The sequence below is a fragment of the Nyctibius grandis genome, chromosome 2, assembly GCF_013368605.1.
Source record: "Nyctibius grandis isolate bNycGra1 chromosome 2, bNycGra1.pri, whole genome shotgun sequence".
NCBI lineage: Eukaryota > Metazoa > Chordata > Aves > Nyctibiiformes > Nyctibiidae > Nyctibius > Nyctibius grandis.
Genome location: NC_090659.1, coordinates 31497965 through 31515446, shown reverse-complemented (window position 1 = coordinate 31515446; position 17482 = coordinate 31497965). Strand labels below are relative to the sequence as shown.

General features: G+C 40.1%; 1 protein-coding gene across 1 annotated transcript in view; it reads right to left on the bottom strand.

The window, feature by feature from the left end:
• DMD (dystrophin) overlaps positions 1–17482 on the bottom strand; it is a 1374504-nt gene that overhangs the window by 25100 nt on the left and 1331922 nt on the right. Inside the window, 5 exon segments of the mRNA XM_068422827.1 lie at positions 2632–2790; positions 6945–7010; positions 8350–8415; positions 12764–12802; positions 13583–13719. Of these exon segments, the coding sequence (XP_068278928.1) occupies positions 2632–2790; positions 6945–7010; positions 8350–8415; positions 12764–12802; positions 13583–13719 (467 nt within the window).

Genomic DNA, 17482 nt, shown 5'->3' with positions numbered 1-17482 from the left:
GACTGTTTCTCTAACACCGCTAGCTGCCCAGCCACTTGCCTTCCTAGGCACAAGCACCACATGCAGCTCATCATCGGCAAGGAGATGAGCTCCAGCAACAAGACCCGAGGTATTTACAATGGAGATGAAACAATTCAGGTGCTTTAAGCCTGGGCTGAGGACCGGGCGGTCACAACGTGATGTGCATTGTGTTCAGCTCATTTCCAAGCAACACACTGACTGTGTCTTCCTGCTGCGGCAATAAACAACGTTTACTCAGAGGGCATTTTTAGGATCAGCATGGGAAGGAATATGTGTTCACCCACTGGAACCAGATTTGCACAAAGAATTAGGTGCCAGGCTGTTGATTACCTTTGGCAACAGCCAAGAAAAGGTTTGCATAAACTCAAAGGAGGAGAAAGACTAGAAAATAGAAATCTAAAGGGACAAGACTGGTTTTTAAAGGCAGATAAGTTGTATGAATGAATGGCTCCTGACTGATCCTGTCTGAACGGCTTGTTTTTCTAAACAGGAATCAGTGTTTCCTCCGTAAAATCATAGTTATCTGGCCATGACAAGCTATCAGGACAACAAGAACTTGTTTGGTTTTCAGCATCCATCTCACATTTTAAGTACAAGTTATTTATAGTGGTTTGCAGAGACAAAAGTCATGATTTTGTCATAATCAATGAAAATCACAGCAGTGTGACCCCCACTGTCCTACTGAAACAGACCTCTTTGTCCCTGCTGCACTGAGACCTGAAGCATCTGCAAAAGGTGAGGTTGCTTGTGGTGGCATCCCGTCCACAACTGTGCCTCCAGTAGCACAAATGAGAAAACAACAGGCTATAACCAAGCTCACAGCTCTTGTTTAATCCAGGATTGGCAATCTTCAAAACAGGTATTTTTAAGGTGTGATTCCTGCCAGAGACCTTTTAATGTGTTATCCCTCATTAGTAGTTGTTACATTAAGTAAAAGCTCATACTGAAATTTAAGGCATAAACCCTGAAAAGGAATTTTTTAGCCTATTTAGCTCCCTAACTCCATGTTATACTAGTTTCCATATACCACCTTTCTAATCTAAAACTAGGCTGCTTTAAAAGCCATTCTTTCTGTTGAGCAGCTCATTTTGTGTACAGACAGAAAAGCTTTATGATGTTTTTTCTTCTTCCATGATTCACTACCTAATGGTGTTTAAAAAAATAACAACCCTGCCCTGAAAACTAAGCTATCTTATTATCTGTATTGTACTAGTTACCCAATATTTCTTACCTACAGAAGTCCTGAAAATACAAAGTATGATGGCTTATTTCAAAATACTGATTTTCCTTCACTTTGGAAAGTACTGGGACTTTATGTGACACATAGTAGGAAGTTTGGGGTTTATTTCAAACAAAATCTCACCACTGCTCAGTGAGCGAAAGCTTTGTTTACTACAGCTTTCTGTGTGAAACACTTTCCTCATCCTTGATGCCTACTGATCCTCTATGTTCCCCCAAATCCTCCTGATAAAAAGTGCGTGATGGAGCCACTGTAATTGATTAGTACCAGCAAAAGAAGACTTATGCGTGGAGAGAAGATCTATGACACTGCCAACTCTTGCATTATTTTCTTGACATGCCTAAGGTAAATGATTACTGCATTAAACCCTTAATGTAAGCAAAAGTACCTAGCTCTTAAAGAAGAAAAAAGAGCATGAAAATACCAACAGATTGTATCATAAAAGCTGAAGATAGCAGAAGGCAAACAAAACCAGTTTTTTTTTGTAGATCTAAATGATTTTTCTCTTACAGTCTGATTTTGGTAGTTCATGGTTGCAATTACGAATCTGTCAGGGTCAAGATCTGCCAGTTTTTATGCTGATGGACCAGGACTCCACAGTACCATAGAAAGAGGACTGTAGTGTTGTGATGCGGCAAGAATCCACTCAGGTTTTTTTTTGTGATTAATGAAGATAACTTAAACTTGAAATTAAAGGTGGTAAATGATACTTGGTATTGAAAGGCTAAAGAAACAGCAACAAGCAACACCAAACAAATATAAAGAAAAGAGGACCCAACTTTTAACCACTATGCAACTACTCATTTGTTGGAAGAAAATGCACCTTTATAACTCATTTTATGCCAAAAAATGCTATCAAAGTGAATTCCATCTAACTGTACAATTATTTCACAGATTCTTTACTTCAAATGAATTGAGACAATTTCAAAACCTCATGTATCCCAATGACCAACCTTTTGAGAAAAGCCTGTCTTTCCAAGAACCTGTTGCCTGTCTTTTCCGGACAGGGGTGCAGAAATCTGCACACCCTTCCCTCTCACAACAGCAAAATGAAGTAACACTGGCAGGAAGCTCATTGCTATCATGGAAATAAAGGAAACGGTAGAACAATCTGAATATGAAACAATATGAAACACAGACAGCAGAGCTTGTCACAGGTGGCACCATGAGTATTAGGTGACCCATGTGTGTCTTTGAAGCTTGCCATTTTGGAGGTTTTGTGAAAGAAACAGTGCTGACTCACCACTGCATTGGAAGTGGGAATGAGTTAACGATGATAAGATGTCAGCTTTGTCACTTAGAGGGAGAAAGCTTTCGTTTGCCCCTGCAGCGTGCGTTCAAGGGCTGCGACAGCTGGCAGCGTAACCCACCTGTTTTCCTCCTCCAGGTCCGCAAGGATTCTCTCCAGTTCCCCTCTTTCCTCACTCTCCAGAGAAATCAGGATCTGGGCAGGGCTTCGGGGCTGGCTCAGGGGGGACTCCTGGTTCAGACTTTGGCAGTAGTGCTGGATTAACAAGTGTTCATCATCACTGGAAAACAGAGGATAAAACAGGCTGTTCCTTTCCTCATCTTTAACTTCACAGTGAATATGAGGAGATGATTCACTCCTTGTCTCTCATTTCTTACAGAGATTTGCTGAACTCCGTGTAATGAACAGCAATGTAGCTTACAGCAAAATCTGCTGAACTGTTTCACTTAGTCTCTGACAATTTTCCTTCTTTGCAGAGTTCACCTCTCTTCCCCTCTGCTTCTCAGGTATTTAAAGCTGAGTTTTGCCACAGCTGATGACCTCAGCTTTCCTCTTTTGCCTAACTTCAATTAGGAATTTGCTTGAGAACAAAGGCCATCTGCTACTGCCTGATCTGTGTTGGCAAGGGTCATTCAAGCAGAGGCAAGACATTTATTTTCACAGCTACAAGCTTTCCTTATGTGATAAAGGTGTCCTCTATTTATCTATTTTTCTCCATAAACTGTAAATGGGGTGAAATGAAAAAATATGACTTAATCTAATGGAATTACACTATTTTTCACTGAGTTTTTTTTTTTTAAATTACAAGTGATGTACACTGTCAGAATACAAATATATTCTATTTAATACATATGATCTCTTCCTTTATTTCTATGTCCCCTGAAGCTGTCCTGTATTTGAAACAGAAACACCTCTGGAAAAGAAAAGCAAATCCAGTTCTGAAGACCTTGACCACCTTCCAGAATTACACGGGTGTTTTAGGAGCTAAGGAGACGCATCCAGGCCCTAAGATATGCAGCCAACACCCGCAGTAACTGTGAGAAACCATGGAAGGTTTCTCTTGACACTGCAAGTCAAGAACAGAAAAAAATGACACTGCTGCTAGGAACCTTGTTTTTCTGGTAGTACTTACTTATAACAAAATAATTCAGCCTAGTTTTTTTTTTTTTTCTGTTATGTTTGTAATACAGAATTTAACAGGCATTTTGAATTCCTGTTATTGTTAAAAAATTAGAATTTTCCTTGTTTCCATTTTGTGCCTGAAAATGTTAATGATGCCATTTTATAGACTGCAGGAGTGCTAAAGCAATGTAGAGCACATTAACATTAGTTCATAAAAGAGAAATATTAATTTTTCACAACAGGCATCCTTTCCTTTTTCTAAATAGAATTTTAAAGGCTTGCCAGTTCCTAAATTTATACTTTTCATGAACCACTTCAACTGAGATTTCCTTCAAACAACTGCTTTGCATATATAAATATCCTTACACATCTTAAGTGAATTATCAGTGAAAAAGTGACACAACTATTGCAATATAATGTCACTTTGCAAGATACACTCTTTTTTTTGCATGATTTTTAGCCTGCACCTATTTTGTATACATAATTGCAACGACACTACATATTGAATGTTTTGTGGTATATACACACATTATCTTTTTATTTCCCTCCTTTGCTGTCTCCATCTATTGCTCTAACTGCAATTATAAGCCCAATAACCCAAACCCCATAAGAATGTCAACAAATAATACTTAGGCATAACCTGACAAACAAAACTGCAAGAATTACAGTTGAGAATTCATGGTCAGCTTTGATTTTGCTGCAATTTGTATCTGGATCATATTTCTTCCAAAATTCAGGATGTACAGATTTAGTCTAATTTTAATAGTACAAACTGAGTAACAAACTGGATAGTTAGTGCTTAACATTAACTGAATTGTATCAATACAACTTTTAATTAAACAAAGAATGAACAGTAAGACCAAAGTGTAATACAAAAGACACTGCTTACATCTGATTTTGTGACTAAAGACACTGAAATATTACAGTGGGGACAACAGGAAATTCCATATATAACAGCATAACTACTATCCATACCAATACAAAATTGACATACAACTTGAAAACAAAGTTTTCATTAACTGAGTGAAACTATACTGACATTGTGTATGTATTAGTTTTGAGGTGTTATTTTAACTTTCTCCTTTTTGAACCAATATATTAAAACATTGTACTTGGTTGTACAAGGGATTTCTTTCAAAGTTGGTAGGTATCAAACCTACCAAGTCAAAAGATAAACTATTACTATACAAGAACATCTCACAGGCTCACAACCAACCTTATAAAATACTAATGATTTGGAATCTCAATTTAAGTGAATGAAAACTGGCCAGAGTACTGTGCTTTAAAGGAATGCTACAAATTTAATAAAAAGAAGATTCTGCCTGCATTTTCAAAAAAATCCACTCCTTAGACTATGGTAAGGATGAGATTATGTAGAACAGAAAAAAAACACTTTTAGAAAAGTTGGGATTTGAGTTTTTTCGTATTTGATGGATTTAAAATCTGTGCTATGGCTTCTCCTACACAGTTAATTAACTAAGACCAAATTTTCAAGCATGGCAATGATTTCTGTGCTTCTATCCTGTTTTCAGAATCATTACTCGCAGTTAGTTTTCTAGTTCTATGTCCTTTCATTCAGAGAATAAACAAGATCAAGAAAATCACAAGAGAGGAGAAATATATTATCATGTCAGAAAACCACAAAAACATCTCGGTGTGACATCAGGTTGAACTACTGTTTAAAAATTAAAACCTTTATTTATGACTTTACATTTAAAGTAGTACAACGAATGCTTGTCAGTGATCTGTCCAAATTAAAGTTTACTACTTCTAATATTTCATGGTGAGGATGAGTCCCTCCTGGCTACACTTGCTATGTATTTCAGGTATTTGTAAACCAAAGATTTCTGTTTAGCCCCACTAACCTTCTGAATGATACTTTGTGCACAACAACATTTTCTAGCTTACAGCAATTTAAACATGATTAAGCTTGCAGTTCAGATGGAAGGGTTATCTTTTTATCTTTGTCCTTAAAACATATCAGATGATGAGTATTTTTTCCAAGTAATACGGGAACTATTTGCTGAACAAACCAGTAATTTTTTGGAAGAAATTAGTAATTTTAATTTTGAAGGTATCTATCATCTGTTGCATAAATTTGGTATCAAGCTATAAGCCACAAATCTAGACACTACGATACAAACTGAAAGAACATTGGTGGTCAATGGGACTGAGTCCACTTGGAGGTCTGTGTCTAGGGGAGTCCCTCAAGGGTCGGTACAGGGACCAGTACTAGTCAATATATTCATTAATGACTTGGATGAGGGAATAGAGTGCACTGTCAGCAAGTTCGCTGATGACACAAAACTGGGAGGAGTGGCTGACACACGGGAAGGCTGCGCAGCCATTCAGAGAGACCTGGACAGGCTGGAGAGTTGGGCGGGGAGAAATTTAATGAAATATAACAAGGGCAAGTGTAGAGTCCTGCATCTGGGCAAGAACAACCCCATGTATGAGTACAAGTTGGGGGCAGACCTGTTGGAGACCAGCGTAGGGGAAAGGGACCTGGGGGTCCTAGTGGACAGCAGGATGACCATGAGCCAGCAGTGTGCCCTTGTGGCCAAGAAGGCCAATGGCATCCTGGGGTGTATTAGAAGGGGTGTGGTTAGCAGGTCAAGAGAGGTTCTCCTCCCCCTCTGCTCTGCCCTGGTGAGGCCGCATCTGGAATATTGTGTCCAGTTCTGGGCCCCTCAGTTCAAGAAGGACAGGGAACTGCTAGAGAGAGTCCAGCGCAGAGCCACGAAGATGATTAAGGGGGTGGAACATCTCCCTTATGAGGAGAGGCTGAGGGAGCTGGGTCTCTTTAGCTTAGAGAAGAGGAGACTGAGGGGTGACCTCATTAATGTTTATAAATATGTAAAGGGCAAGTGTCATGAGGATGGAGCCAGGCTCTTCTCAGTGACATCCCTTGACATGACAAGGGGCAATGGGTGCAAGCTGGAACACAGGAGGTTCCACATAAATATGAGGAAAAACTTCTTTACGGTGAGGGTGACTGAACACTGGAACAGGCTGCCCAGAGAGGTTGTGGAGTCTCCTTCTCTGGAGACATTCAAAATCCTCCTGGACGCGTTCCTGTGTGATATGGTCTAGGTAATCCTGCTCCGGCAAGGGGATTGGACTAGACGATCTTTCGAGGTCCCTTCCAATCCCTAACATTCTGTGATTCTGTGATTCTGTGACATGAGTTCATTGTGAAATTGAACCAGATGTGGTACATGGCCATGCAAATTCAGCACTACAGAATTTCATTACAAGTTATTAACCTTCACAAGAAAACACATGTCAAAAATATTAAAACAGCCTACTTACATGCTCTCATTAGGTGAAATACTGTCATTTAGATAAGAACCATTGGTGTTCTCCATTTCTGCTAGCCTGTGGAAAAATAAAAAAGACTCATTAAAATCAATTATGTTTTCCAGAAACTTTATTTGCTCTAACATTCCTGAAAGAATTAAAGAGCATGATGTTTTTGATGACTTAGAGAATTTGAAACTCAAATTAATTTACACTCACTGTTGATTACCAAAAAGTTTTGCAATAAGCTATTGCAAAGGATTGTTTATTTGTTACAATGACCTGGCTAAACTCACTTCTAAGTTTTCAGTCCTTTCTCTGAGGTTATATTCCACTCCTCATGATTAATTAAACCCACAATCAAAGAAAGGCCTTAAGATGCCAGGGGATTACATAAATTGCTTTATACCTGGCAATGTCATAATCACAACTGTAATGAACAGTCATTTCTCATTGGTTTTCAACACTCAGACCCTCCTAAACATCCTGCATAATTCAGAAATACCTCTCCTGATCACGTAATTTGGGGGGAGATGAAGACGAGGTTGGAATAACTATTTTTCATTACCTCAACCCTAGCAAATTTGCTCACCTGGTGGAAAAACATAGTATTTTCGTATTTGTGCAATTAACCCACTTCTTAATTCTTAAGAGCAGTATGAAAGCAGACAAGTGAACCAAAGCAGTGATATATGACTATTTTAATCCTCCAAATCAAGGAAAAATCCTGTTTGTGGTATTCCACAAGGTGAATTACTTAACATTAAAACGGCACTTGAGATTCACATTGAGTTTGGAGGTTTCTGCTCTTCTGATTTGTATGATTTCACCAGGGTCCATATTAAAAACAAAACCCTACGTAGAATCATAGAATGGTGTGGGTTGGAAGGGACCTTTAAAGATATCTAGACCAATCCCTCCGGCTGTGGGCAGGGACATCTTCAACTACATCAGGTTGCTCAGAGCCCCTTCCAACCTGACCTTGAACGTTTCCAGGGATGGGGCATCTACCACCTCTCTGGGCAATCTGTTTCAGTGTTTCACCACCCTCATTGTAAAAAAGTTCTTCCTTATATCTAGTCTGAATCTACCCTCTTTTAGTTTAAAACCATTCCCCCTTCTCCTATTGCAACAGGCCCTACTAAAAAGTCAGTAATCTGAGTGCACAGCTTAACGAAGACCCCACAGGACCTAAAGGCCACTTGTGACCACACAGATGGTCTGGCATGCAAGTTAGTTGACAAACTGGTTAGCAGTAACCACAGGTGATGCTCTGCACCCTAGAGCCTGGAAAGCAAAACTCCAAACCCTATGTTTCTTTAAGAAGCGCTCAGGTAGCGGCTAGCCTTTGGGATTTTTTTTTTTTGTACATTATTGTTTAGAGAAAGATCTGCCTAACGTCCAGCTGGTCTCATACCTGCTAGCATAATGTTCAATGCGTGAATGAGTATCATCATGTGAAAGCTGAGGGGACGAGGCAGGCCTATAAGGCAGAAAACACTGATTAATCACAAACAATACCCCTTTAAAAGTAAAAAGACACTTAGCTATGCCTATGCCCTCACATCTCTATGCCTTATGCTTACACTATGTGTGATAAACAGCAACGTATAACTCCAGGCACCACATGTGCCTCCTCAAGCCATTGGTGCAATGTTTCGTGGAACCACACCGAGGATTTTGACCATTTTGCGATCCGTCTGTTGCAACGACTCTTCTTCACACCAGTCCCGGAAGAATCCTTTTCCAAAGGATTTATAGAAGAGCTTTCGCCCTGGTTTTCCCTTCACACCTGCCTCCTTCATTAGTAATTCTGTTTCACATGCAGCCCTGTGCCGGCTGTGAAAGCCCTGCTGGGAACCTCTCCTCTGCCTCCCGCCCTGCTCCAGTGCCTGCTTCCAGCACAGCCCACTTAGAAGAGCCTTTAAGGACTACTTGACAAGCAACTAGAAATAAATACAAGAAACATAAAATGTCTGAAATGAGCCTTTAATAACACACTGCAGACACAGATGATTTTGCCTAGCATCTTCCCAGAGTTGCAATCTGAACCATAGATCAGTGTGTTATACAAGAGGACACTGTCAACTGTTTTGGGTTTTCTGCCTGACAAATCAGATGGTATGAGATCCTCTTCACTTTTTTGTTGATGAAAACAATTCATGGGACTTTTCTCATCAATTAGAGTATTGTTTCTTACAGCCTCAGCTCTGGAAAACGTCACCATTGAATTATGTTGCCTCTGCAGTTCAGAGAGCAGCCTTTGCTGCTGTGTGGGATTTTGCCAATCTACATGTATCAAGAGGTGCTGGAATAACAAAAAATTATGCAGCTTCACAAACTGTACTGCAATCTCGTATTTTAAATGAATTTCAACTTCTCTTTATTCCACCTCTGCTGACTCTCCTGCTGGAACTCCTGACTGAGGAAGGACTTTCCTCCCATTTTAAATGGTTGGATACTGTGGTTCAGGCTGGGTCTGCCCAACAGGTATGGCACTGCACTGCAAGAGCAGATAAGTTTTGTATTTACTGGTTATAAACCAAAACTGTAATAATCTTGTGATTCGTAATGTTCCCATATTAGGAGCATCTACTAGGTCGGTCATCTTCCAGTTTTCTACTCAGCCTGCAAAGGGCTCTAGAAAATTACGATCCTTCCAAATTCATAGAGTTGTATGCTGGATACACAAAATTCACCATCATTAATGTCTCTTCTCACAGAACAGCAAATTTTTTTCTCTTTAAGACATTACAGGCCAAGTATCACGGATCTCATTTTGTCTGAATGAGCTTTGGCCTCTGGCTGTATTTTTACCCATCACATGTTCAAATATTACCACAGCACACCAGAGGATACTCGGTTCACAGAGTTCCTCAGTACAGCAGAGATTCATGGGGATGGGCAATTGCTTCTCTGCAACTTGATATCCTATTTTGTGTTAGAACATCTACACTGAAGGGAAGGGAGGGGAAAAGGATGCAATTTATCTAGAGCAGTGGATTATGGAGCAAGATAACAACAGTTTTCTGATAAATCGATGCTATCTCAATTTTTTTTATTTGTTTGACATACAATAAACATTAAACTGGTCTAAGCTGGTACTATCAATGAAAGAAGAGATCTTGGTTTCAACGCACACATGAATGTTGCTGTGCGCAGACTAGGAAATATGCGTTAAAAGTAGTTTTAGTTTTGAGCTGGATCATTCTCCTAGTCCTTCTTACCCTGGCATTGCACATGTATGTGTACCAGTACAAAGGAAAGGACAGCCCCTGGTTGGGATCAGCTAGGCAACAAAGAGAAGTGATGTCCCTTTTGGCAGTAGTGCAAGATAAAAGATGGGCCTGACTGCATGATCGCATACTTGCTGCCTTGAAACCAAGCTTCACCTTCACAAGTGAACAAAGTGCATCATACACATATTTTAAAGACAGCACAGTGTTGTGTAACTTGTTGGGAGCTGCTTCTGTCATTCCAACTGCAGGAAGGGGATGAGGCTACGTTTCCAGGTTTGTCTCCACTTCAGAACATACTACAATGGAGATCTACCTCAAACAGCTTTTTAAAAGTTTGCTTATGAAAGCAAACCTGTTGAGAAGCACCGCAGTCTTCATGATGAATTCAGCTGCTCAGAGGTACACTTTTGCCAGTATCTGAGCCAGCTTGAGAACAACTGTGCTGCGTTGCAGGCTGTTGTGTAGACATACTCTTAGGTGACCATCTGTGCTAGAGCTTCCTGTCCTTCCTTTCTGAGCACACATACTCAGTCCACCTAATCAGTTTGAACAGTCAGCAAGAACGCTGAGAGACATAGCCAATATTTAGTCAAGATAGCCATCCCTTCTACAAGGGCTCCACAGCTGCACTGCTCAAGCAGGGGTCTGCAGGAACAGCCTGGGGAATTCCAGTCAAGTCAAGTGGCAATTGAGGGGCAAATAACACCTCCTTCAATTTCCCGCACCCCAGAGACCTGGCTGGCAGGAAAAAGGTGCTTTTCTTGCTGTTCAGCATTTCAGTTGATGCTTCTTGAAAGTGTAGAATCAAGTAAATCGTATTTGTGCCACTGACAGCCCACAGTCCAAGTAAAAGACATAAATTCTCACAAAAAGTGTGAGTTTTATGATAAGCAGAATAAGAGGTTTGACTGCCTAAGCTGGAATCAGCCCTGTAACTGAGAAACAGCTTTAAACCTGGCAAGCTCAGTAACTTCTGTTGTAGCCCTGGTGGTCTAGCACTAAGGAGAGTAAAAAAGTTAGCAGAACAAAACAAAGGGTCATTCTTTCCAGCCACTATTCATGTCTTAATTTTCTGCTTTCTTGTCAGACCAGATGAAAGGATTGTGCTCAGGCAGATACCTGAGCTGGTCTGATAAAAGGTGCAACCTCTCTGTACAGATCCTGCTCAGTATTTCTCGAGTTTTCTTAAGTCTTACATGTGAGTCAAAATCCCTGTAGTATACAACACCAAACCTTTGGTGTGAAGCTATCAGTGTAGGCATACCACGATGTTATTGCTGTAAGCGAACTAGAATTAAGCATGTTATAGCAGCTTAATTTCATGTTATGTCAGACAAAGCAATTGCATTCCATATTATCCAAGCTTTCTTTAAATGTTACTTTTAACTTTTCTGTTGTTCTAAAGGGTAAGAAATCTAGATCCACAGTTGAGTACATAGAATGCTGGAATCATCCCCAGATGCATTTATAAATTAAAATGCATCCTAAAGTTCAAAGCCCCTCTGTTTCAGTCTGGCTCCAGCCTTTTGGCATGTTCTCTGGGTGAATCCTCAACCATATGGGGTTTGCAGTACTATAGGTGCTTCTTGGTTGCTTAAAGTAAATTTCCCAGAGGAAGAGCACTTCATTTGACTTCCCAATTTTTTAAGATCCAAATGAAAAATATAAATCAATATTCAAATGTATACATTTCACTATTGTTTATTCTACCAAAAATTCAATGAAGGTGCAAGCCATATACATTTCACCATATAGAAATATATAAAATTCTATTTATTAGTTTCTCAATAGTTATCAATATGTGAATTAAAAATAATCCTTACTTAACATTATTCTAAAATCATCCATGTAACACTAGTAGTAGCAAATGCCACAACGGTAAGTGTGTATATATATCTGTCTCTTTAGTTTATGCTGAGGGTATTATTGCAACAGTAAGACAATGCACGTGCAGGAATGGTGCAAGAATGAAAATCCAGTTCATAGCTGAAAAATCCTGCTTTTTTAACTTCTGGAAAAAAAATACAGTAAACATTTCCCCATTTCAACCTGCCTTCACAAATTTTACTGTATCTAAAAAAACATAATAAAATATCCAGTGAGCTTTGGATTAATTGGGGCACATGAGTGTGCAGGTGTGCAGGGTTGTGTGTAAAACCAAATTATAGCTTTATCTACAAAACAATGCCATTCCTGAAACTGAATTAAATCCATCAAGTTCAATTTATATCTCTCAAAAAGTATTTAGTATACATTCAGAGGGATCAACACTTATTCAGAAACACAGGCTTGTAAACGACAAACTTTCATAAGCATTAGTAGGACTGCACCAAAATCCCTGTTAATTCGATGAAAATACATACTCCAGAAAGAGTATACAGTACACAATCCACGATTGCTGGGAATTCCTGGATTTATCCCATTCTATTCATTTGGGATCAAAACCTTCCTTCAGAGAGTGTACCAAAGAAAATAATCATAAAGAAAGAAGGAAATGAACTTATGTAAACTAAACAAAGAAACAAACAAAAAAAAAAGTGAGGGAACGCAGCAGCAGTAGCAGCAGCAGCACACTTCAGCAAAAGTACTCACGCAGAATCTACTGGCCAGAAGTTGATCAGAGTAACAGGACTGCAAGACAAAAAATGAGGAGGTGAAGAGAGAGGCAGAAGAAACTCAGCAGCAAAATAATTACAGAAAGGTTTAAAAAAAAAAAAAAAAAATCACAACAACTAAAAAACAGAAATCCAACAGACCAACATGAATGACTGCGAAGAGCAACCAACCAAAAAGTGAGGAAAAAATTGAAATCTAAAATTTAAAAAGAGAGAGAAAGAGAGAGAGCGAGAACAAGCTGTGTGCAATTGCCATTAAACAACTGATTAAACTTGTAAAAAAAAACAAAGGGAACTGGGTTACTCATTGATTTCTCCATGTGCTTCATTATTGCTTTTTTTTTCCATAAAGACTTCAAAGTCATTTAATAAGACTAAATTTATAGGGTGAGAAAAGACAAAATCAGCTGGCAAGCTTGCAAACACAGTAGCCTAATTTAAAAAAAATAAAAACACAGAAAGATAACCATTTAGAAGAAAATAAAAATTTAATGAAGAGATCGTTAGTCTCCAAATTGCCGTATCAAACTTAAAAGTTTATAAGGCTGTCAGTAAGACGGTAAGTATTTTTCTTTTACTAACTGAAGTTGAAGTTCCTGTATAAGGATGGGTGAAAACAGATAAAGGCAATGGCAATTGGAATCCCAGCTTGTGTTTTCCTGCCAGCCGAGATTAACAGAAATGAAAGAAATGAAGAGGCTTTATGCATTCAGGAAGTGAAAGGAGTTGGCACCAGCTGGGGAGCTCAAAGAGCATACCAAATGAATTGCTACTTAGACACTTTAGAGCTACTCACGTTTCCATGTTGTCTCCCTCCAAGACAGTTTGCACAGGCAGGTAGCCCATTCGTGGGTGCTTTGCAAAATATCTTTTTGTTCGAAATTTGTTTTTTAGTACCTTGGCAAAGTCACGGACGTCTTCTCCTGAAGTTGTCTGAAAGCCACAAATCACAATGAAATAATCTTTCATGAGGCTATTACGGTTTTTTCAGTTGCTTCTTCCTTTGCTGTGTCACTTCGAAGAGCTGTGGCCACACCAAGCAGAGCTGCCAATGGCTTGACCTCCAGAACCGCAAATTTTATTTATTTATCACTGTCACCTTACTATGCAGCGACACTGCTAGTGGGGAGGAAGGAGGAAAAAGGGAAGCTCCACAAACCCCTGACAGGCTCATGCTTCATCTGAGGTGATCTCAAGAGGACAAGCAATAATTAGACAACGATTTGTCATTCCCTCATCTGGCTCGGAGGACTCTGTGCCTTCTTTTTGTTCAGCACTAAAATGGCTGTAACAGAGGATATGCAGCTGGTTGGTGTGTCCAGCTAGCTGCTTCACTGGCTGGATCCCAACTCTTAACATACACTCATCATCTACATCTCATGGACTTGGCAAGCCCACAAAAGTCAGACCCATACTCTCAGTACGTTTTCTTTCCAGTTTCCTTTCTCAGCCTCCTCTGTCATTAATATTTTGATCAAAGAGAAACAAAAAGCAGGTGAGAGCTGCTGCAAGCTCTCACATCAGTTATTTCTTCCTGTGCCTGTTTAATCTGAAGCTAGAAGGCATTTAAGATCAATACCCTGAGGACAGTACAATTTGCACAAAGTTTTCTACTCCCTTGCCTGCAGTCAGCTTCCCTCTCTGCTGTAGAGACCAGCAGAGGAGTGCAAAGTGGAATTAGTTTCCTGAAGACCAGAATGAGCCAGGAAGAGTTCAAAGGATGTCTGCTGGGAAGATGCAAGTCTTCTTGTGAGCCTGATTAAGAGTCGGGCGATTTTCTGAAGAATTTCAATGGGAAACCTCAGTTACTTTAGTCAGGCTGCACTCCCTTCTCTGCACCTTGCAGAGACACTCAACCCTGAAATACTGCTCTTCTACAGTAAATGAAGTTCTTCCTGACCCACATAACTATATTGCTTCTCCAGTGTATCTAATTTGAAGGAAAGAAATGAGGAAAAAGTTAATCTTCCTGACATTTTTTAATGAGTTCTATGCCTTCTATTTAGAGAGGAAGGAGGTGCTGGGACCTATCAGTCAAGCCAACCTTCACAGAGCTGCTGAAACCCAGATGTATATATTTTTAACGATTGCCTGGGTAGAAGAATTAAGGATGCCCTGAAAAATAATCTGCAGAAAGACTGAAATGCATTAACAGAAGGGACAACCATTATCCCTGTACTGACGACACCTACAAGCTTCATGTAAAGCTGGAAAGAATTTGGCTCTCTTTCTGGTCAGTCTGTCTGGTAGGAAAATCCAGTGTGAGCAATGACTGGCGGAGAAGTGACACAGCAGAACCTACAAGCCACGACAGCAGCATCTGTATTTTCAAGAAACTGAGATAATGCTCAATAATATTAAGTATCACTTCCTTAATACATCAGAAGTAAAGACATTTTGGGGAAGGGAGGGATTAAGTATGCCCAGACTACCCAGAGGACTCCAGAAAGGGGATTTACTGAGGTGGCCTCGCGTGCCCCAGCAGGAAGGAACTCCCTCAGCTGAATGCCATCTGCAATGCCTGCTAGGAGAGCTCCTAACCAGGTCAGCATCACGAGAGCTCACAGAGCATATCAGCTGGGAACAGAGAAAATCTTTTAATAATTAGTCTCGGTATAAACAGATTAAGCACAACTTTCTGCCTAATTTGTTCACCTGTGTAATTTATAACTATTTATTGCTGCCTTGTCTATTTTCAATGTTGTGAACACTTTCCATTGCATTTGACTAATTTGGATTAAGTGTTTTCAGGTATGATGAACAATAAAACATTCTTCGCTTTGACCTTCCTGGGACTGTTACCCCACCTTGCTCCCCTGAACCTTCTGCCTGAAAACCAAACAGTAAAATGGTGTGCTTGCACAGAAACATTCCAATCTAGCTGGTAGCTCAAGAATCCCAAGAAGAAAATATGCCTTCTAGTGACAACTAGAAGCACCAGGCACCTCTCATATGATCCAAGTTCCCTTTAAAAAATGTTCAAGGAGCACAAGAAAGGCAAAGAAAATGTGATTATTATGTGGACAAGATGATAAACTGAGGCTATTTTCAGCCAAACTTTCTGATTTACTCCACAGATATTTTATTACACATGATTTTCAGAGTAAAATCATCCAAAAGAAAGCACTCAGCAGAACTGTTTTATGAGGAAGAAACGGTGGAATTTCAGCATCCCAGCTCTCTTAAATCAAAGCAATACATAGGCAGCTGGATCGAGCATGTTCCAAAACTATTCCAAAACTAAAACTATTTCACATGAAATAGTTCTTCTTATTCACATAAGAACTTTACCACCATCTGACTTTTCCCAGTTTGCTTTAAGAAAGTGCCTTGCCAAACCCCCACCCCAGACCTCAGCCCCGACTGTAAACACTAGCTGTAGACAGGTACCTCGGTTTGACATGCTTCCTTCTAACAAGGTGGGTTTTATGCTGGTGTGTCACTGTTTGTTAAACCCAAACAGAAAAATGATCCTACATTTAAATCGCAGTCTAGAAGTTGTCTTCTATGCTTTATTTGAAACCTCTTTAAAAAGTCACCTCTCTTTGAACAATAAATCGAGCTGTGTTGTTTCCAGGAATAACTGTTGCAATTTTTCTCTCTAAATGAAAATGAGGGAACTGCCTTGCCCTTATTCTGCCTCAGACTTTTGCAGGAAAGGAAAAGTTATCACATCCCTCAGATATTTAGCATGAGTTCTCAAATCTCCCCTAAGCAGACTTGAAGACTGCAGTGTTCCAAAATTTCCTGGAAGTAAGATGGAGGGGGAATAAAAATATCAAAACACTTCATTGTGCACATCTAGCTATTGCAAAGATATATCAAAGAAGGCATCACATTCTTCTGTTTGCCAAAATGCATTTTAAGGTGAGAGATTTGTCTGGAGGAAGAGGAAAGAAATGCTCTGCCACCTCCAAACCCCTTTTCATTCATTTAGAAAACAATTACATACTAGACATGATAGCTTCAGTGGATGTCTTGTTCAGTCACACAGTACTTGGGTTTATTTTTTCAATAGCAGCAACACAAAAAAGATCAGGGCTTGCTGTGTGTCACATTCACTTCACACCCCCCCCCCCCAGTTAATCCTTCTCTAATTCAACTGGCTGCTGGTGCAGCCAGGCACAGCACATTAGCACGGGCTGCTGGAGTTCAGGATTCACAAAAAAATGTACTGGCTGTGAATGGTTCTTTATTCTGATCCAGCAACGTGGATGCGGTTGCAGGTTTTCTGTTCACCATGGTGTTCGCCTATTAGTAATCTGGGTTTTTAGGGAGAAGAGAAACGTGCTGGACCCTGTGTTGCAATGAGTTGCTGCAGACTGTGGGGGTGTCTCACAATCCTTTTTAATTTCTCTCTCCCCAAAACACAACTTATGGACAGGTTAAGAAAACAGTAGCAAGCCGTTGGTTTGTGCACTCAATGCACCATTCACAAATCTCCCATGTCGCTTATTAGCAAGAATAAGAGTGGCAAACTGCAAAACAAAACCGCAGCCAATTCAGCAAGGAGGCATTCAGCTGCAGCTGGAAGGAATGCTCTAACGTGGTCGGTTGGTAGCTCACTCTGCCTACAATTGGGATCAGGAGAGTCTGCTCTAGGAATGCCTGCGATGGAGAGGTCTGTCCAGACCTGCCCAGGCAGCGCCAGCACCTCCCTCTGACTTGTGCAGCAGCTCAGGCAGATCGTCCTTTC